General features: G+C 34.8%; 2 protein-coding genes across 7 annotated transcripts in view; both read right to left on the reverse strand.

Moving 5' to 3' along the window:
• Positions 1–534: 534 nt before the first annotated feature.
• LOC109220371 (rac-like GTP-binding protein RHO1) lies at positions 535–2,951 on the reverse strand. Its single transcript, XM_019384838.1, has 4 exons — positions 2,713–2,951; positions 1,233–1,297; positions 1,055–1,120; positions 535–974 (listed from the first exon to the last, which is right to left on the reverse strand). The coding sequence occupies exons 1-4, from the start codon at positions 2,927–2,929 to the stop codon at positions 798–800; spliced, it is 525 nt and encodes a 174-aa protein (XP_019240383.1). The 5' UTR covers positions 2,930–2,951; the 3' UTR covers positions 535–797.
• A 3,054-nt stretch (positions 2,952–6,005) lies between these two features.
• LOC109220369 (rac-like GTP-binding protein 5) overlaps positions 6,006–22,296 on the reverse strand; it is a 28,509-nt gene continuing 12,218 nt past the window's right edge. The window contains exons 1-9 of one of the 6 annotated variants that reach the window (XR_002067074.1): positions 16,958–17,543; positions 10,163–10,356; positions 9,215–9,302; positions 9,011–9,120; positions 8,606–8,669; positions 6,981–7,045; positions 6,796–6,861; positions 6,540–6,715; positions 6,006–6,112 (exon numbers count right to left, since the gene is read on the reverse strand). Coding sequence is in view for 4 of the 6 variants with exons in the window: in XM_019384833.1 (XP_019240378.1) it covers positions 6,611–6,715; positions 6,796–6,861; positions 6,981–7,045; positions 8,606–8,669; positions 9,011–9,120; positions 9,215–9,302; positions 10,163–10,261 (597 nt within the window). In the remaining 2 variants the exon portion in view is untranslated. Of the gene's footprint in view, positions 6,113–6,269; positions 6,716–6,795; positions 6,862–6,980; positions 7,046–8,605; positions 8,670–9,010; positions 9,121–9,214; positions 9,303–10,162; positions 10,376–10,434; positions 10,570–16,957; positions 17,544–22,296 lie in introns of those variants that run through there. The other 5 variants (XR_002067073.1, XM_019384833.1, XM_019384836.1 and 2 more) reach the window with 5 other exon arrangements.

Below are 22,296 nucleotides of genomic sequence, written 5' to 3' on the forward strand. Positions count from 1 at the left end.
ACTTGTATATCTATATTTACAAGTTATATACAAAACCATAAAAAAGAAGAAAATTCAAGATCCCTTAAATTTAGCATACCACCCACCCCCATTTTTCAATAACCCCCTACATTTAAGAGGCGTGAAAAAAGTTTAGCTTTTGAGAAAATCCTTACTTTGTCTTAAACGACACTTTTTAAGAAGGAATGGAGCAGAATGAACATAGATGATTCATATCCCCAACCCTGACTACTTTGGGTCTGAAACAACTCTAAGTCGAACTCAAGAACCCATCCTGAGCTGGATCAGCCCAAGAAATATAGATAATCAGCTTTGTCCAATTCAGTGGAATGAAAGTATGAGTTCAAACTCCACTCGTGAGAGTACACTGAGTTTTTTGTCGTTGAAAGCATGAATTCAGACTGAATTAGGAGTTTCCAATTGCAACAATACATACATTCTACTTCAGAGAGCACAAAGCACAATGCACAAAACCATAGAACAAAATCTATGTGCAAGCAGTATTCACACCACTATCTTTAGGTTTCAGAAAAATGACATAGCAAATTCAACTTCTTGGAGAATCTAAATCAGTATGTTTGGTTACATTCTAACACATAGTAGATGCAAATTCAAGGGAATCATCACACAAGTGTAACATAATATATTACACAGAATCAACGCGAAACAGAGAATTTTGCACATCTGCATCCCCAACCATATGCGGATCACAAATATACATCTTGGCCTACAATGTTAAGGACAATGCAGATTCATGCTTTCCTATCATAGTCAGTCAGGACTACCAACGTTGAACCTTACACTGCATTCTTTGACTTGGAAGACATTGATAACAATCTACATCTCCATCGCTTGTCTATTATTTCAGCAATCACAAGATAGGGCAGGTTTTTTGACCCTTTCTCCTTTTCCTTCTTTTGTCTGGGTGGTTGTAGAACCACCTTAATGGCGGCATCAAAAACAGCCTTCACATTCTGCAATTTTGGCAATAGAAATACATAATTAGATAGCTTGATAATTTAACCACGTAGCCACCTTTGAATTAGAAAAGCACCTGTTGTGTTTTTGCACTACATTCAATGCAAGCGGAAGCACCAATCGACTTTCTCAGCTCTTCACCCTTAAAAAGAAGCATGTCGTAAGGTTCTGCTAGAGGAGCTAAATCCCCCTTGAAAATTTAATCCAGAACGAAAAGGCCATAAAAACAGATGACATGTAAAGAAGTAGTGTACCTGAGCCGTGGTAAGTGGAACAGCACCTGGATGGTCCAGGAAGAATTGCTTATTATCTCGGAGATCTAAATGGAAGCACAACAACAGTATTAGACCAAGGAACATGGAATTAGAAGAGAAGAAGCATAGAGGAGACAATGAGGAAGTAGGAGTTGGAGTAATCTAAACTGAACTTCAAGAAAGGAAAAGTTCAAATTGAGCAGGTCAAAAAACTGAAGGTATTTTCTAATATCTAAATAGCAAATGAGAAGGACAGACAGTATACAAAGCAGTTCTCTATGTACTTGAATGTAATGTCCAGAAAATACATACTTACCAATTTAGGCTTAAGAATAGTTTGCGAACTTTTAAATTCAACATTAGTATATTTGAAGGACAGCATTGTTTAAGTTCATTCAGAATATGTTATTGATAATGGATGATGAATACAATACAAGAGGTCCTTCTTTATAGCTATACACTACAAGGACAGATTACTCCTATTCCAATGTGGGACAAGACTATATTATGTACATAGCTCTAAACTAACACTTCCCCTCAAGCCGGTGCATACAAATCATATGTACCGAGCTTGTTACATATATAACCAATACGAGGTCCAGTGAGGGACTTAGTAAAAATATCTGCAAGTTGATCATTTGACCTCACAAACTTTGTAGCAACCTCTCCTGAAAGTATCTTTTCTCTGACGAAGTGACAATCAATCTCAATGTTTTTAGTTCTCTCATGGAACACCGGATTTGATGCAATATGAAGGGCAGCTTGATTATCGCACACAAGTTCCATCCGACTGATTTAACCAAATTTCAACTCCTTGAGCAATTGTTTGGTCGAGACTAGCTCACATGTTGCCATAGTCATTGCTCGATATTCTGCTTCTGCACTATACCGAGCAACTACATTCTGTTTCTTGCTCTTCCAAGACACCAAATTGCCTCCTACTAAAACACAATATCTAGACGTAAAACGTCTATCAAAAGGTGATCGTGCCCAATCAGCATTTGAGTATCCAACGATCTGCTCATGACCTCCATCCTCAAACAGTAACCTTTTGCTTGGAGCCGATTTTATATACTGAATAATGCGGACAACTGCATCCCAATGACTATCACATGGAGAATCCATAAACTGACTTACAACACTCACAGGATAAGAAATGTCGGGTCTAATCTATGTTGCGCGGACTCTCCGAAACTGCTGCTGCACCCGTGTCGGATCCGCCAAAAATACACTATTTTTGGAGGATCCGACACGCACCCATCAATATTTTCGGAGAGTCCGAGCAACATAGGGTCTAATCACTGTGAGATAATTTGATTTACCAACCAGCCGCCTATAGCTTGCAGGATCACCAAGCGCCTCCCCCTGTCCTGGCAGAAGTTTGGAATTCGGATCTATCGGAGTGTCAACAGGTCGCAACCTATCATCCCTGTCTCCTCAAGAATGTCTAAAGCATATTTTCTTTGAGAAATAACAATACCTGAGCTAGATTGAGCAACCTCAATACCTAGAAAGTACTTCAATCTGCCTAGATCCTTAGTTTGGAAATGCTGGAAGAGATGCTGCTTCAGATTGATAATACCATCCTGATCATTGCCAGTAACAACAATATCATCAACATAGACTACCAGATAAATACAGAAACTTAAAGCAGAGTGCCGATAAAACACAGAGTGATCAGCTTCACTACGAGTCATGCCAAACTCCTGGATAACCGTGTTGAACTTACCAAACCAGGCTCGAGGAGACTGCTTTAGATCATAAAGTCACCGACGCAAGCGCATACAAAGCCACGAGACTCCCCTTGAGCAACAAAACCAGATGGTTGCTCCATATAAACCTCACCCTCAAGATCACCGCGAAGAAAGGCATTCTTAATGTCCAGCTGATAGAGAGGCCAATGACGAACCGCAACCATGGATAGAAAAAGGCGGACTGATGCCACTTTAGCCACGGGATAAAAGGTATCACTGTAAACGAGCCAAAATATCTGAGTATATCCTGTGGCAACAAGACGAGCCTGAAGTCGATCAATCTGGCCATCGGGACCAACTTTGACAGCATAAACCCAACGACAACCAACAGTAGATTTACCTGAAGGAAGAGGAACAAGCTCCCAAGTACCACTTGTATGTAAAGCAGACATCTCGTTACTCATAGCCTGTCGCCATCCTGGATGAGACAATGTTTCACCTGTAGACTTAGGGATGGTAACCGAGGACAAAGAAGATATAAAAGCATAATGGGGAAATGACAGACAATGATAACTCAAACAGACATAATGAGGATTAGGGTTAAGTGCGGTCTATATACCTTTCCGAAGTGCAATTAGTGTACTACGAGCAAGGTCCACAGTAGGAGCAAGGTCAGGTGCAGGACGAGAACCAGTTGGGCCTCATGTAAGGCGCGGACGATGATGATAAGTCAAGAATGGTGTTCCTGTGGCTGGGGAACTAGGAGGAACAACACTAGCTCCTCAACGGTTGGTATGGGTGAAACCTCTATGGTCGAAGGTGGAGGAGGAGCTATAGTAAACTCCTCAAGGTCGGTATAGGTAAGACCTCAGATATATCATGGTGGTCAGCAGAAGTAAAGGTTTAGACTCAAAAAATGTGACGTTAGCTGACATAAGGTACCTACGAAGATCAGGTGAATAACAACGATATCCCTTCTGAACACGAGAATAACCAAGGAAGACACACTTGAGAGCACAAGGAGCTAACTTATCTTTCCCAAGGGCTAAGTTATGAACAAAACACGTGCTCCCAAATCACGAGGTGGAAGAGAGTATAAGGCTAACTAGGGAAACAATACTGAATGCGGAATCTGATGCTTGATGGGAGATGAAGGCATCCGATTAATCAAATAACAAGTTATGAGAACTGCATCGCCCAAAAAACACAACGGAACACGAGATTCAATTAAAAGTGTGCGAGCAATCTCAATAAGGTGCCTATTCTTTCTCTCTGCAATCCCATTTTGCTAAGGGTTATAAGGACAAGATGTCTGATGAATAATTTCTTAAAAAGTTATAAACTGCTGAAACTGAGAAGATAAATATTCTAAGGCATTATCAATGCAAAAAATGCGAATAGAAACACCAAATTGGTTTTTCATTTCAGCACAAAAACTCAGGAATATAGAGAATAACTCAGAATGATCTTTCATTAAAAAAAGCCAAGTACATCTTGAGTAATCATCGATAAAACTAACGAAATAATGAAATCCCAAGGTTGAACAGACTCTACTAGGACCCCATATATCAGAATGAACTAAGGAGAAAACAGGCTCTGCATGACTCTCAACTACGCGGGAAGGAGGCTCGGGTATGTTTCCCAAGCTGACACGACTCACAATCTAATGTAGACAAACTAGATAAACTAGCGACCATCTTCTGAAGTTTGGATAAACTCGGATGTCCTAAACGTCTGTGGATTAGGTCGGGAGGATATGTAACTAGACATGTTGTGGAAGGACCGAGTGAGTTAAGGTAGTAAAGGCCTTTTGATTGACGTCCTGTACCAATTGTCCGTCCGGTACTGCGGTCCTCCATAATAAAGGAATCATCAGTAAAATATATACCACAATGGAGGGCACGAGTCAAACAAATGCAAGACTAAAAGGACAACCAGGGACATAAAGAACGGAATCTAAGGTGATAGAAGACAAGGGTTTAGCTTGTCCAACTCCTTTTGCCTTAGTTTGACATTCATTGGCTAAAGTAACAGTGAGAAAAGACTGTGAATATACAATATTTCGACAAAAGTGATTTATTACCAAACATGTGATCAGAACCGCCTGAGTCCATGACCCATGGTCCAAGAGTACTAGACTGGGAAACACAAGCAAAAGAATTACCAGCAACAGAAGTATCAGTCTGGACAACCGAGGCTATTTGTGGAGATGTCTGCTTACTTGCTCGATACTGAAGGAGCTCATTATATTCTTCTTTAGATAAAGAAAATCCCTAGTTGCCCGTAGTCTCGATCTAAGCAACGTAAGCATTTTTGGGTGGACGACCATGTAAGGAATTGCACATTTCACGAGTGTGTCCAAGTTTGTGACAATCCCTCGTTAGTACTGTTGGATTTTGCGCAACACTGACAGAGATAAAGCAGACCAAAACAACCTTCAAAAGGTCGCCGGAAAAAGACTTCCGGTGACTGATTTCTCTTCCCGGAGTCGCTGGAATTTATGCACAGCGATAAATCTATCACAGTAGCTCTGATATCATGTGCGAAAGCACGAGAGAAAATATGTTATTGATATTGGATGATGAATACAATACAAGAGGTCCTTCTTTATAGCTATACACTACAAGGACATATTACTCCCATTCCAATGTGGGACAAGACTATATTATGTACATAGCTCTAAACTAACATCTGCAATGTACAAAATTAGTTCTTTTTCCCTTAAAATAGCCAAAAGATCCATTTTTTGTGGTAATTGAAAGTAAAAGTAAAACAACCCACTCTTAGACCGGGTGCCAAATTGAGTAAGCAAGTCATGATTCAAGAAACAGAGAGAGCCTCATTTGGTCTAATTCCAAAAAAAAAAAATATTACCCACAGCTCCGTCACCAACCGTTAGGCTTGTAAGAAAATGCCCGACAAATGTTTGACAAAATGCATAAAAGACAGACAGAAAGGTAAACAAGTACTCACAATGGGAAAAGTGTTGCTGGTATAGGAAATGAGAAAACAAGTTTTTCCCATAGCTCCGTTCCCAACGGTGACACACTTTTATGAACCTAGACGCACTCATTCTTCAAAACCCAAATCTCCCTTCTTACAATTTCTTAGCTTTTCCTTTCACTTCCCAAGATCTCTTAGTTTTTGTTCTGTATATCTCTATGTGTATATCCCTCTCCACCTACTCTTCAACCAAGAAGTTAGAAGAATGCTGTCAGTTAAAATAGAAGTAAAGTTTCGAACTGCAACAATACACACATTCTACTTCAGAGAGCACAAAGCACAATTCACAAAACCATAGGGCAAAATCTATGTGCAACGAGTATTCACGCCACTATCTTTATGACATAGCAAATTCAACTTCTTGGACAATCTAAATCAGTATGTCCGGTTATATTTTAACAACACATAGTAGATGCAAATTCAAGGGAATCATCACACAAGTGTTACATAATATATTACACAGAATCAACGCGAAACAGAGAATTTTGCACATCTGTAACCCCAACCATATGCGGATCACAAATATACATCTTGGCCTACAATGTTACGGACAATGCAGATTCATGCTTTCCTATCATAGTCAGTCAGGACTACCAACGTTGAACCTTACACTGCATTCTTTGAATTTGGAAGACATTGATAACAATCTACATCTCCATCGCTTGTCTATTATTTCAGCAATCACAAGATAGGGCAGGCTTTTTGACCCTTTCTCTCCTTTTCCTTCTTTTGTCTGGGTGGTTGTAGAACCACCTTAATGGCGGCATCAAAAACAGCCTTCACATTCTGCAATTTTGGCAATAGAAATACATAATTAGATAGCTTGATAATTTAACCACGTAGTCACCTTTGAATTAGAAAAGCACCTGTTGTGTTTTTGCACTACATTCAATGTAAGCGGAAGCACCAATCGACTTTCTCAGCTCTTCACCCTTAAAAAGAAGCATGTCGTAAGGTTCTGCTAGAGGAGCTAAGCCCCCCTTGAAAATTTAATCCAGAACGAAATGGCCACACTGTGGTCTAAAAACAGATGACATGTAAAGTAGTGTACCTGAGCCGTGGTAAGTGGAACAGCACCTGGATGGTCCAGGAAGAATTGCTTATCCTCTTGGAGATCTAAATGGAAGCACATCAACAGTATTAGACTAAGGAACATGGAATTAGAAGAGAAAAAACATAGAGGAGGCAATTAGAAAGTAGGAACTGGAGTCAACTAAGCTGAACTTAGTATTGTCTAAACAGCATACGGGAAAGGTAGATAGTAGATAAAGAAGTTCTTAATGTACTTGGATGTAATGTCCAGAAAATATACACTTCACGATTTACACTTAGAATAGTTTGTGAACTTTTAAATTCAACAGCAGTACATTTGAATTTCAACATATACAGTAAACAACACTGTAAGTTCATTCAGGACTTCCATTTCAAAGTCCAGGCTAGGACTTAGAAAAGTCTGGCCCTAATATTTTCATGGAAGATATATTACAATTCCAACACAGAGATAAAATAATGTGATTAGCTAGGAGATCTATGACTCCCCTTATAATAACTCTATGCAAAAGTTAGGATAGTAAGCACTTCAAAACTATAAAACAATTGGGCATTTCTTTAAATGAGTAACTAAACTTTGAACAAATATTTCTTTCTTGTCTATCTCAAATCTCAGTATGCAACAGGTCACTTCTCCAGCAATTTGACAACATAACAACCTAAGTTACTGAAAAAGTGATTATCTGGGATCCAAAAGTTGTAGAAGTTTCCATGAATCACAATGTATTTGCGTCCTACATGTTCATGTTCATTCAGCACTCTACTGAATGAAATTATTTACTATCATGGTTCAGCAGATATTTACTGCTGATACTGTGCTTACCTGCATCGAGGGACTATCGGAAGCAACCTCTCTACCTGCACAAGGTAGGGGTAAGGTCTGCGTACACACTACCCTACCAAAACCCCACTTGTGGGAATATATTGGCTATGTTGGTGGTGGAATAAACTGCCTATAACTCCTGAAACATTTTCATTCATAAGAACAACTAGAGCTAAATGGTCGATAAAAATCACATTATCATGCTTTCAGACCGGTACGTTACCAAAAGTAGCTGCAGTATCGACGCTCAATAGGCTCAACCTCTCGAGAAGAAGAAAACAAGGTGCAGTGAGAGCATGCACATGCTAACTACTCATGCCATAAAGACAAATATATACAACCGACGATGAAAGGCGTCGTTCATTCCATCTTTTATGACCCCAACCACAATTCTAGGGAATAGCAGCAATATCACAATTGCTTTTTTTTTTTTTTTTGAAAAAGATCACAATTGCTTTTGACTTGCCAAATAAGGAACTTATGTGACCTGGAACTTCCTACAGAGCTCTTTTTTTTTCCCCAAAAAACAGCTCTGCAAAACTTTTGACATAGTGATTCATGACCCAGCACAAAAATAAACTCTCTTCAAGGATAGTCTGAAATTTCATGGCTCGGCCAAATATAAAAGGCAAAATTTCCAAAGAGAGGATTAATCATAGCTCAGGAAATGAAGATAAGTAGACCAAAAATAATGTAACGACAGATAAAAAGACACCATCATTCTGACCAACTAGTGATATTAGATAAGAAGAAATTAATCAGTTGTTGAATTAACAATCAAACATGATTAATAGGATACTAACCTAGCATTGTTCCAACAAGAATAATTGGAACTCCAGGAGCATAATGCCTCAACTCAGGAATCCACTGAAATTCAATAGCAGGAAGATGAAATAATGTATTAGTAATTGTTGAATATCACCAACCATACATTTTACTTATTTACTTTTCTGATAGGCAACTATTACTCATTCTTCACTAAGAAATCCTAAATATTCAACACTGGAATTACTAGGTTGGTAGGTATTTCACTATCCATATGGTATGAATAACTAATGTAAAAGACAAACAAGCCAATGTTATCCATGGACTTGCTTCAACTTAATGGGACCGACAGGTTTCATTAATGTTCCCACAAGATCATCTCCAGGCCAAGTACAGAAAAAAAAAATTGAAAGTTAGAGGCAGGATGCAGGAGAGGAACTCACCTTTTTGGAGACATTTTCATAGCTCGCTTTGCTAATGAGAGAAAACGCCAGTATAAATACATCTGCCTCAGGATAGCTCAACGGTCTTAATCTATTGTAATCCTCCTGGCCTGTTCAATCAAAAAGTAGAGGCAGTAGACATGTGCGCCACGTAGCAAGGGACAAAAGAAAAGGCTGAAAATGTCATGTGGGGAAATATTTTACCTGCAGTATCCCACAGCCCCAGATTGACAGTGATCCCATCGACAACCACATTTGCACTAAAATTGTCGAATACAGTTGGGACGCAATCCTGTTTGCAATGCAGCAGACAATTACCAAACATGAGCAATGCACGCACCACTCGCATAAATATAACTAGAACTTATAATCAACTTTTTTATTAAAGTTTTTAAAGCACTTTCACTCTAACAAGTGACATCTTCGATTAAAAAACCAGTATCAAGTTAGAAACTGAGCTATTAAATTATAACGAGTATCTTAGTTTGGTGTTTGTGATGTTTATTCCATCTTCCATGAGAGTTCTAATACTTACTTTTTTCTATTCATACTCCATCCATCTGATACCTTTAGTTTATAAGAGTATTTATCGTTTTGCATTTAAGGGAAAAGGGGTATCTTTTATGCAAGTTATCACTGATGCACAATAAAAACAGAAGACAACCTTTTGTTGGTTTATCAACCAACTTGACAAGAAGCTCGTTAAGCCTGAATTCACCAAGACAATATTCAAGATGTAGTTACGGCCCCCTTTCCCTAGACACGTCTCATGGTTTTCAAACACACACACACACACCGCAAAAAAAAAACCCCATAAAAAATCAGTTTTCTTTCCCTTAAAAATAGCCAAAAGATCCATGTTATGCGGTAATTGGAAGTAAACGTAAAACAACCCACTCTTAGACCAGGTGCCGAATTGATTAAGCAAGTCATGATTCAAGAAAAAAGGTCGTTTTAATGAGAATAACTAGCTTAATGTGTTCTTTTGGGCGATAAATAGAAAGAGCCTCATTTGGTCTTATTCAACAAAAAGAAATCCAACTGAAAAGAAAATTAGAGCCAAGTATCACAAACGATAGGATCAAAAGAAAATGCCTGACAATGTTTGACGAAATGCATAAAAGAGAGATAGAGAAGTATACAAGTACTTACAGTGGGAAAAGTGTCGCTGGCGTAGGAAATGAGAAGACAAGTTTTACCCACAGCTCCGTCGCCAACGGTGACACACTTTATTAACCTAGACGCACTCATTCTTCAAAACCCAAATCTCCCTTCTTAAAATTCCTTAGCTTCTTCTTTTACCCAAAATCTCTTCGTTTTTTCTGTGTGTGTATATCCCTCTCCACCTGCTCTTCAACCAAGGAGCTGTTTGCTGTTAGTTAAAATAGAAGTAAAATCCCAAAATGTTAATATAAAGGTCTCACCTTTATGACACAGAAGTGATGATTTTAATATAAAGGAGGGAAAGAAGAATGGATATGAACAGAGAGAGTTAAAAGGAAGAAAGCCAGAACACAGGAAAAAGATATAGCAGAAAATGAGAAAATGGAAATAAAAGCTCGAACCAGCTACAGAAAAAGACTTCGGATTATAATTTTTTTTGTGTAGTAAATAAAGACAGCCTTTGAGACAGCTATTTTCCGCTTTGAGATGCCACTTATATCATCATATATATTATAGGGAGAAGGTCAAATATATCCCTGTACTATGAGAAAATATTTAAATATATTTCTCGTTATACTTTCGGTCCAAATATATCTCTGCCATAATACTATTGATTCAAATATACCTCTCTTCCATTAAGTTTGTCTAAGGTGGATATCCAATCCTACGTGACACTAACATTTGATGAGGTGGATGCCACATGGCATGCCACCTCAACGCCCTAAACCCATTTTACCCCTCCCTTCTACGTTTTTTTTTCATCACTAAACTTTCCTTCCCCTCGAAGAAAATTTTAGTAGTGGAAAAACAAATATAGGGGAGGGATAAAATGGTTTAGGGGCGCTGAGGTGGCATGCCATGTGAATCCACCTCATCAAATGTTAGTGCCATGTAGCATTAGATGTCCACCTTGGACAAACTTAACGGAAGAGGGATATATTTGAACCAATAGTATTACGGCAGGGGTATATTTGGACCGAAAGTATAACAAGGGATATATATAAATATTTTCTCATAGTACAAGGATATATTTGTCCCTTTTCCGTATATTATATCGCCACATAAACGATCCCTTTCTTTTTCTTTTTCTTTTTCTTTTTCTTTTTTAGGTTTTCTAATTTTTCGAACCAATTTTTATTTGAAATAATCCCCAGAGAAGTGGTGATTTTTATTATATTAGTTATAAACATTAAAGTTATGGGTTTAAATGTACTATTATATCTTAGGTTATGATATATCTTGAATTGATTGAAAAGCTTCTTGTTGTGATGTTTCTCTTATTTGTACTGATGTTATGAGCTATTTGAGCCAAGTTTAAGGTTACGTAGAGATTAATCTATTGACTAAACCTGATAGTTGCTATTTTGTGATGTATTTACCTGATTTGAACTATGATATCATATTTGCACATGCATACACCTTAGCATGTCACTTTTACCAGTCCAGGAGTTTGAAATTTGATGTTCTTTGATCATGTACATGTATTCTTGCATATCTGCCTTATGTGTAATATGGATTGGACTGGTAGCATGTGACCACGCCTAGAGAATCTGTGATAATGTGTATGTGACTACGCCGGGAAGATTGTGATATTGTGCATGTGACCACGTCCGGCGGATTGTGTGCATCGGGCGAATTGTGATATAGCCTGTGACCACGCTGGGCGGATTGTGATATAGCCTCTGACCACGCCGGGCGGATCCTGATATTGAATCTGTGACCACGCCGGGCAGATTATGATATTTAGCCTATGACCACGCCAGGCTGATAGCACGTGAGTTGTCCGTGCTGCATGTGAATATGGATCCATCCCCATAGGATCACCCTCTCATGCGTATTCTTGATGGTGTACACGCGAATTATGAGAAACTGACGGGTTTCTGATCGACGTGAGCTCTGGGATAACTGGTTATTGGTTTGGTTTGGTTACTGAGATTCTGATGTGAGCCTGAGAGTCGTGATGTGATTTCTATTTGGATCGTGTTGCGCTACAATGAATTGATATTTGGTTATCGCATTTACCTGATTTATTTGCATATCTTCCTTATATGCTGGAATTAGTTATAACCATTCATGAACCATTTCTATATTTTATAAATATTAGTAATATTTTAACGTAATATCTTACACAACTATAATGTGTCCTAAATATATAATATTTATACAATAAATGTATAGTATTATATTATAAAATTTAATATCCCGAAAATACGTCGTGTATATTTATCATATTGAAAATATATATATATATATATATATATATATATATATATATATATATATATATATCACTTATTCATTCAAGCATACACTATTATACAAGCATTCACATTTACCAATAAAATATGATTATACCACCAAATAAAATGTTATCATTATTGAAAGAGAGAGAGAAAATATCTACAAAATCATAATTAACACAATTCCTTTGTTAGAAGAGAGATAAAAGATAAATCATTTGTTGGTTTTACTTTTAAGGAAATGAACATTGTGGATGCGTGATTTTAGGGACATGATTTAAAAATTTTCTGCTAAGAATATAATTATTAAGTTGCCTTATATGTAAATTATCTATTACTGCTAAGTTTGTGAAAAAATTTCTTAAATTTTTCTATTTCTGTTTTTTGCTCAAAGTTTTAATCAACCAATATTCAAACCACCATAAATTTTACAAACAAAAAAGAAGCAGCAGGTATTTTCCGGCAATCTCCTACTATTTCTCATTAATAACAGTTTCGTAATGAGATTACCTTTTAATATTTAACTCTCTTATTCATAATGTCATCACATTTAAGCGTGCCCCTACATTATACTCCCTCCTATTAGTAATTTTTTAACCTTTGACACACCCCTTAATTATCATATCATATCATCATACTATATTATAAGCATGAATTTTTTTAGATAAAGTTATTTTACTAAAATATTCTCTAAAAACTGAATGACCTAATTACCCTCTACTAAAAATTAAAATTACATTCCATTAAATGATAGTTTGTACTTAATGCCCTGGTAAAAAATTTACAACATTAATAAAGAAAATAATTCCAGTAATGGGTGTTGTTGTACGTTCCGGCCGTTATTGATTTTATGGAGGATTCATTAACTACAAGTTTTTATGATGTTTTCATACTTCCTTTCTATTCTTTCCATTCTCTATTCAATTTCCTCTCTTCCTTTAAATCCTTTATAACATAAAGTATCAATTATATATATATTTTTTTTATATTCTTATCAGTTACAACTTCATGTATGCATCACTTAATTATGGAATTTGAAAGAATTCTTTACCATTAAATTTTGAACGCCATAGCCATTATATAAACAGACAGATCATATGTATTCACCATCTTACTTTCCATGTGACCAAATTCAAACATTGTGCAATGCGTATGAATAGAAGTTAACGCAAAGATTGAATGAGGTTAGGGAACAAAGCTTTAACAATCCAACACCATTTTGTAATTTTGTGGCATCATCAATATTACTACTACTATCTTGTAGAATAGTATTTGATTAGCATCATAACAAATTACATCAATAATTCCTTCAGTCTTAGTCACCAAGCATTTGTTACATGGCATAACAAAACATGTCAGCAGGGTTTCGCTTAGGGCTTAAATTTTTTTATCATGGGATGAAGAAGAAGAAGAAGAAAGGAGGCGGCGATCAGAAGTTCTGTTAAAGTTTAGGCTTGAAGCTATAGCCAATTTGAATACTTTTGCGATATGGACCTTGTTGTGTAGTTTTTCTCCATGTCCTCTCTCACTTTTTCTATTGAAGCACTTCGAATTTATAACAAAAAATAATGAGAGTACTGTTCTAGAAAAAAAACTATTTATGGAAGTTTTGCATAAAATTAGGAGGAGATTAATTTTTTAAAACAAAAGGCAGGAAGTGAAGTATAACTTATATTTGGAGGAATGGAAAAAAAAGAAATGAAACAAACAAAGTGGAAAAGGAAAAAAAAAAAAGTTAAAAATAGTCAGTAGTACAAGATAAGGAAAGGAAAATTACAAGGAAACTAAATACAAAATATAAGTTTAATATGGGGAGTACTCGTTGAGAGGACCAAGCGGAAAGAATAAAAACCAACTAAGTAGAAAAGAAAAATACGAGAAAGGGAAAACAAATAATAATTAATGTAGTTTGTTCTATGTATATTGTCGGCCAAAATGGGAGTCTCCAGTTACTTGGAAGTTTTTTATCTTTAATTATTGTAGAAAAAAATATATTTACATATCATAATACATAAAGATATGCATTTAGTTCACATGTTTTATTTAGACATCGTAAGCCTTTTCACTTTTTAATTTTACTCCTTTTAGCTTCCTCTGGTAATACAATAGTGTACGATTTTTTCATATATTCTACGATTTATATATGGTCTTTTGAAAATCTTAGTGTCACTTTATAAAAGTGTACAATATTAAAGAGTTTTCAGGTCAAATATAACTATTTTTGAAAATTACTTTTTCTCGTATCATTGTTTTTTTAATTTGTATACTTGCTCAGCATGTGAAAATAGACAAGTATAATTCTCTTTGACGTTAGTTGCGACTTGTGTTTTCATCTTTTCTAAATTATTTTTTGTGGATATATTCAAGTTAAATTATTGTATTATTGTTATATTGTTTAAAGAGCATAAAACTCTTGTTCGCTCTCTTGCATAATATTTTTTAATGCATGCTTCTTACTTATCGTATAATAATTAGTTTTAATATTTTACATTTCCTATATATATAAAATCCAGGTACCGTCAAATCTCTCCATAACATACTCATTGAAAAATTAATTCCAAAGAAAACTTGAATGTTACAGTGAAGTGTTGTTATGAAGTATGATTATAAAAAGGTCTTATTGTATAAATAGGTGTAATGATCACATAAAGAAAAAGATTTTTGCAATATTTGAATGGAGGATGCTTCTATATTTAAGTTTTAAAGTCAATGCATGCTTAGCTTATAATGTTATTATCAAGATCTCTAATAGGACTATTTAATTAACAAAGAGAGTGTCACACCATTTTTTTAAATTTTTTTACCTTAACGCCTTTTAGAAGAGATATAAAGTGATTTAAAGCTAAAAAGGGTTTTTAATTTGAAAGCGACAAAAATTGTGTTTTAAACGATTTTGAGAGTCGCCACTTGACATATAATCTGGTGTGCCAAGTCACCATTTTAAAAACAATTTTCCCTTAAAAATATTTTGACTCTGAAGCATAGTTTGCACCTGAAATTCTAAGCAAGGAGGTCCATTAAACTCGGGTAGAAGGTGTTAGGTATTCACCGAGTCCCGTAACTAGTACGTTTTATACTTGGTCAAATTAACTTTTAAGAATATTCTAATTGAGGTAAAACACACAAAGAAAATAAATACAAAGAGGTTTTAGCTTGTCCCCTACCTAAGAAGAAAAAGAAAGGAAATAAAAGTCCTAAACTAACATATACTAATGCTTCCTCGAAGGAACGTCCGTCTTCAATTACATGTGCTTCGGGCATATTCGGATAAAAATATTTACAAAGTCTACGGTATATAAACTAAAGGGAACGACAATTCATATCAAATAAAAGAAAAGAAAAAGCCTAAAGTTTGCCTACCGGAGTGTGATTGGCCTAAGCATGCTACTGTCGATCAAATTCACGAGAGTAAGAATTAAAAGAACAACAAAATTATCTAAGCCCAATTTCCTCCACGTTTTAAAAGCTAACTCCCACAACCGAAACAGCTAGAATTCCATTCAATCTACTTAATTATATTAATTTAATTATTACTTTTTGCCATCAAAGTAGTAACTATGAGCCCTTAAACATTTTATCTCTAAATGAAACAATGAAACAAAGAATTAGAAACTCATTTTTAGGCATCAAAACACATCCGAACAGATTAAACAAAACGACAACAAAAATGATGATTAATAGAACGAAATGGAGTACATTTTTGGATAGAGATACCCCAAACAGAACAATAACACTCTGTTTGGATCATTGTTTCCCATCGTTTTATAATGTATTGTATTGTGTTGTATCGTATTGTATCGTATCATTTTATGAATACAATGTTTGGATAGATTGTGTTGTTTGTTATTGTTAAATAATTTTTTGTTGTTTAGTTTGACTGTATCGTACTATACTGTAACTAATAAGTATACTAAAATACCCTCAATTGTTTAAATATTAAATTTATCAAAATATATGCATAAAAATAATTTTAAAAAACAAAACAGAAGAAGGCAAAACACTTTAAGAAAACAAAACAAAGGACTGAAATAGAAGAAGGCAAAACAAAGGAGCACAACTAATTAGAATTGAGTTAAAAGCAAATTAGGAGAAAAAATAAAACAGAAGGCGGCAAAACACCTTTAACGTTGGCGGCAAAAGTTCTGGAAAAAAATAAAGTAGGTTATAGGTTAGAGATATGGAGTTAAAATAGCAAAAAAAGCTAAAGGATAAAATATAATTGTGGATTAATAAGTTAGAGCATAAAAGAAAAATAGGAAACAATCCCACCACGCCAAATCGATTGTTTCAAAAAAAGGGACTTTTCGTTGTTTCGGAACAATGGATTTAACAATACAATACAACTAATTTTAATGAAACAATCAAAAACAAACGTTGTTTTGAATAACAATACAATAAGATACAGCGGAACAACCATCCAAACAAGCTGTAAAATATCAACTCAAACGATCAACAAGATAGAGAAGCAACAATCAGTGAAACAAAGGAAAGCACGATATTAAGCAAAACAACAGAATAAGGGCGAAATAGACCACAAATGAACCTGAAATTTAATTGTTTGATAGTTTCGCAACGCAATGGGACAGAATCGCCAACTAGATCTCCACCAAAATTGAAGAACGGGGCCTGGACCGGAAAATTGAATGGAGACCTCGAACAGGTGGCAGATTGACCGAACCCCACAGGAGAAACTCAAACCTTGCCGACGAACTCGAATCCTACTCAAACAAGAGAGTATCGAAGCACAAAGAGTAGACCAAAACTTTGCGTTCAGATCTTTTGGAGTTGTGCGGCGTAACTTATCGAGCCTTGTTGCTCTGTTTTTGGAGAGACGAAGAGGAACAAAATATGGTTATGGTGTTTTCGGTGGTGAAGGAGACGAATTGGTGGTTGACCGGCGGAATAGAGGTGAAGGACGGTGGCTTCTGAGGCTGGGATCTGTATATAAGAAAAGGAATTTCAACTTGGAGAGGAAGGAATATGTGAGCAGAAGGAATCAAATTAAAATTGTGATCAAAAGGAATCAAATTCTGTTATGATGAAAGGAGGGCACGTGATTTTGAGGGAGGAAAATCAATTTAGAAGAATAAGAGAATTAAGGAAAGGATAAAATATAGGGGGGGCACGTAGGAGATTTACAACTACAATTATCCGATTCTCTTTCCACCTTTTCTTTCTTCTTTGATTTTCTCCTTTTGCTTTTCCCGTTCTTTGCTTCTTTCTTTTTTTTTTTCCATTCATTTTTTCTTCTTTTCCTCCAAAGTTGGATAATACAATGAATAAAATAAAAACTTCATAAAATATTAATATATCTAGGATAACGGGAAATATCAAGAGGGGCATAAAGTTACTATACTAATAAAATTTGAATACTATTCAATATATACTAAAACCTATAACTTTAAAATTAAAGTAAGTAAATATAAAATATCAATTTTGTATTTTTTAATTTTATGAAAAGTAACATAAACTAAAGTAACTAGATAAAATATCAATTAGCTAAAATAAAAGATAAACTACAGTAACTAGATAAGATTAAGCACGGCTTGCGTGCTCCTTAGTTGCAAACTTCACGGATGCATATCCCTTATTCTTGTTCGTTGACACCCCTCTGTGCATTCGAACATCAATTACCTCTCCAACTTGCTGGAACACCCTTTTTAGATCCTTCTCCATAGCATCACGGTCTAACCCACCAACAAATACTTCCAGCTCTTTCCTCTTCATTCGTTCCTTTTGCATGGTCAGCCAGTTGAGCACGCTCATCATCCAGTGTCTCAGCTTCTTCACAGTGCTCGGGTACACCATCTTCCACAAATTCTTCACCATTCTCTTGATCAGCAAAAGCCTCTATTTTATCTTCACCAGCTTCGTCAACAGAAATATCCTCTCCCTTCATCTTCTTGTCGGTATCTTCCACGTGCATCATCATGCCTCCAATTCCTCATTTTTTTCCCCTGTAAATCATGTCATGAATTGTGTGCTTAAAAAAAGGGACTCCATTACAATTAATATAACGAACAGCCTTTTCTAACTCTTTCTCTGCTCTACTTATTCGACCCGTCTTTCACTGATGCTATGTGTCGTATCTGAATTCTAAGGTACTGACTGTTGATTGTATATAAAATTGTGTGTGACAAAGAAGACATAAAAGAGGCGTAGTTAAGAAGATGAATGGGAAGAAGGGAAAGTTTTTTTTGGCTTTCTTAGGGAAGTAAATGGATAACGAAGGCAGAAGGAGCCTTTCAAAGGGTGCTTTAATTTTTAGTGGATACTTTAAAATCAGTTTTTCTTTTTTAAAGAGGAAAAAACGTGCCCTTTAATTGTGCCATGTAAAATCAAGTTATTTTTTAAAAAAGTAAAATATTCTGAAATTTTGAATTCTAAAAAATAAAACTGTCTGAAATTTTGAATTCTGAAAAAAAAAACTGTCCTTTACATTTTTTTTTAAATATATTTGAAACTCCAACAAAATTGGAGAATTGTCCAAAATCTTTACACGTGTCAATTTAATATTGCGCCACTTGTCATCATAATATTTCTTTATATAAAAGGAGAAGCAAAAGAATATAGTAATGCCAAGTGGCATAATCACATTTCAACAAGTGTCATTTTTTGGACAAATATCCAATAAAGTTGGAATTTAAAATTTAAAAATATTTGAAACTAAAAAATAGGCAGAAAATCGCTCCAAAAACAGTTCATCTTTTAGTGCACTCCAAAACTGCTCCTGAAAGCCAAATAACTGCTAGAATTAAAAGAAACACCCCCCCCCCCCCCCAATTGAAACTGTTGGAAGCCAAACCAAATATCACACTTTGCAATGAACAAAGAATTTGAAGATTTGGGATCAAAGGAACATGGATCTGTGTCGATTTGTAATTTCTATTCCTGTTTTTAACTCTTCTATCTTTGTTTCCGTTTTTTCCTCTTTACTTATTCTCAATTTATATTTTTGTATTATTTGAAAAATTCTTCTTCCTTTTTCTTGGCAAGAGATTTAAATAAATATTTAAATGGACTGTGATGGATGCGAAAGAACAGACAACAATGGCTATTAATGTCAAAGAGTTTGTACAATGGCTATTCTTCTTCAAAACAGTAGCTTTCCTCTTGAAACAGTCCAATAGCCTTCTAAATTCCTTTTCTGCATTTTCTTTGGGTAATTTTCAAGAATGTTCAAATACAACTTCAAATAAACTGAATAGACTGAATTGTTCTCTCTGTTCCAAGGCAGACAATATTCGTGAAATCTGAATTGCTTATATTTTTTTAAAATTCCAAGGTCTTAAACTGACTATGTTAAAATGCAAGGGTTAAAACTTAGAATGGATCAAACTCTATTTACTCGCAAAGGTAAATCAAAATGTTGCGATTTGAACCTCACAGAAGAATGCACAATTTTTCTTTATTCTACTTGATTTCAGCTTATAGTTTGAGGACAAAGAAAGTTAACCATTAATTGTGGAGTAATTTTGTTGTTTTAATTTTTTTTCCAGAAGTTTCCTAATTATTTTTAATGCACTACGTTTGGTTTAGTTGGGATTGAGGTGTTGTTGTTACTTGTGGCTAATACAAATCTGGCTTTCGGGAATTTTGACTAATAGTAGATTGCAAAATTGGTAAAATATAACTGAATTCGAAACTTTAATTATGACTTTTTTTTCCTGTTGATTGCTTATGTACAAAGTTCAGCAATGAATTAAATATAATTTTTTTCCGCGATGCCTGCAAATTTGGAGAAAAAGGGAGGGATAAAAAAAAGGAGGACTTAGAGTGAAACCATGTAGTACTAAAGGTTACGTCATAGTCATACATTTGCCTACTTTCGTGTATGATACTGTAGATACTAATGTCAATTTTTAATGGGAAAACAAAGTGAACAAACAAGTAGTATACTTCATACCTCATTTGATTGAAATATTTATCAAAGAGCTGGCTGCATTTTTTTTTTCTATTGACTGATTACGAAACTTAATCTTTTTAGCCTTTCATTAATTGCAGAAAATAAGATAGTGACATAAGAAACAAGCACGCGCATTTCTTTTTCACGTGAATTTCTGTTGTTATATACGATCTTCCTTACTTAAATATTTGAGTTTTCTATATATCTTTTAGCCTTCCTATCTTTTTGTATTTTGGATGGTAAATTGGAAGATATATCTTTATATACACTTTACAAACTTTCTACTGTTTTCATCAATTTAGAAAGGATGAAAGAGAAAGAATTGAAAAAATGGAAGAACACATGTTGAATGTGTTTCCGTTTATCTTGCTAAAAAATAATTTCTGAATCCGTTGAAACCTTAAAGATAATCACTTTCATAAAGAGAGCTTGCAACTATCTTACATATGTATAATGTTGTTGCCAGCGTCGATCTTATCTAGAGAAGAAAATGAAGAGGAACTGCATGTTGAAAAATAATAATATAATTTTTCAGATATAATTCTCTACCACCTCTGCTAAGATAAAGTAATAAGTGATTCTTTTTAGAAAATTGTTCATTGCGTTGCAAATTTCATGTTTTCTCGCATACACCTTTTTTTTTCTCTCTCTCCATGTTTTTGTTACTTTCAGGGATTTGAACTGATGTGAAGAATATGAATTCGTACAGATAAGGGAGATGGATACATGGTGCCTTTCGAGTTTGAGAATTCCACTGAAAGATCTGAACTTCTTAGATTAAAAAAAATTACGGTGTACCATTCCTTGACTCCATTTATATATCTAAGCTTTAATAGACATAGCTAATTTACATATGCAATTATGAAAGGATAGGTTGTCCCAGTTGCGCTGCTAAACACTTCTCAATGGAGTTGCTACCTAAGTGCTAATTCATGTGTTCAAGAGAAACTAAGGATAGGCGAGATAGCTTTCCAGAAAGAGGGAAATATCTTAACTTCATGTTCATCTAAAAATTAGATGTTTGAGAGTTTAAGAAATTATCGATAAAGCTTTTATAGCTTTTAGTTTCATCTTTTTAGTTAGTTAGAAGCGAATATAAGCTAAACAACGAGGTAAATCTATATTTCAAGCTGACTTTCCCATGAGATGACTCTTCCTGGAGAATTATATATGATATTAATTGAGTATTTCAAATAAATCTCCCCAACAAAAAAATATAATTTATATATTAAAACATGATTTTTCATGTGATATCATAATCTATATATATAAATACCAATATACTACAATTACGTCCTTTTAATATTAATCGCGCATCGTGCGAGTACTAATACTAATTTAGAAGAATAAGAGAATTAACGAAAGGATAAAATATAGGGGGCCACGTAGGAGATTTACAACTACAATAATCTGATTCTCTTTCCACCTTCTTTTCTTTCTTCTTCGATTTTTTCCTTCTTGCTTTTCACGTTCTTTGCTTCTTTCTTTTTTTTCATTCATTTTTCCTTTCTTCTAAAGTTGGATAATAAAATGAAATAAAATAAAAATTTCATAAAATACTAATTTATCTATAATGGAAAATATCAAGAGGAGCCATAAAGTTACTATATTAATAAAATTTAAATACTATTGAATATATACTAAAATCTATAACTTTAAAACTAAAGTAAGTAAATATAAAATATCAATACTATTTTTTTTTTGTATTTTTTAATTTTATGAAAAGTAAGATAAATTAAAAGTAACTAGTAAAATATCAATTAGCTAAAATAAGAGAAAATATTTTTGTAGTTTTTATTTTGTAATAAAATAAAGCAAAAGAGTCAAAATTAGTTAAATAGCGATATTAGACGTAGGAGGTTCAAAAATTAAATGTCTACATAGAGCTTCCCATTATTTCGTTCATCCATTCTTTTTATAAAGACATTAACGCAATGGAGCAAGTCACGTAACAAACCAAACTAGATGAAATATTA

Source organism: Nicotiana attenuata, unplaced genomic scaffold (genome assembly GCF_001879085.1).
Source record: "Nicotiana attenuata strain UT unplaced genomic scaffold, NIATTr2, whole genome shotgun sequence".
NCBI lineage: Eukaryota > Viridiplantae > Streptophyta > Magnoliopsida > Solanales > Solanaceae > Nicotiana > Nicotiana attenuata.

Coding starts and splice junctions, on each gene's coding strand:
- LOC109220371 (XM_019384838.1), bottom strand. CDS start 2,929: ATGACTCGTAGTGAAGCTGATCACTCTGTGTTTTATCGGCACTCTGCT. Junction 1,298..2,712: donor GGTTGCTCAATCTAGCTCAG/GTATTGTTATTT, acceptor GCTTCCATTTAG/ATCTCCGAGATAATAAGCAA. Junction 1,121..1,232: donor TTCCACTTACCACGGCTCAG/GTACACTACTTC, acceptor CTTCTTTTTAAG/GGTGAAGAGCTGAGAAAGTC.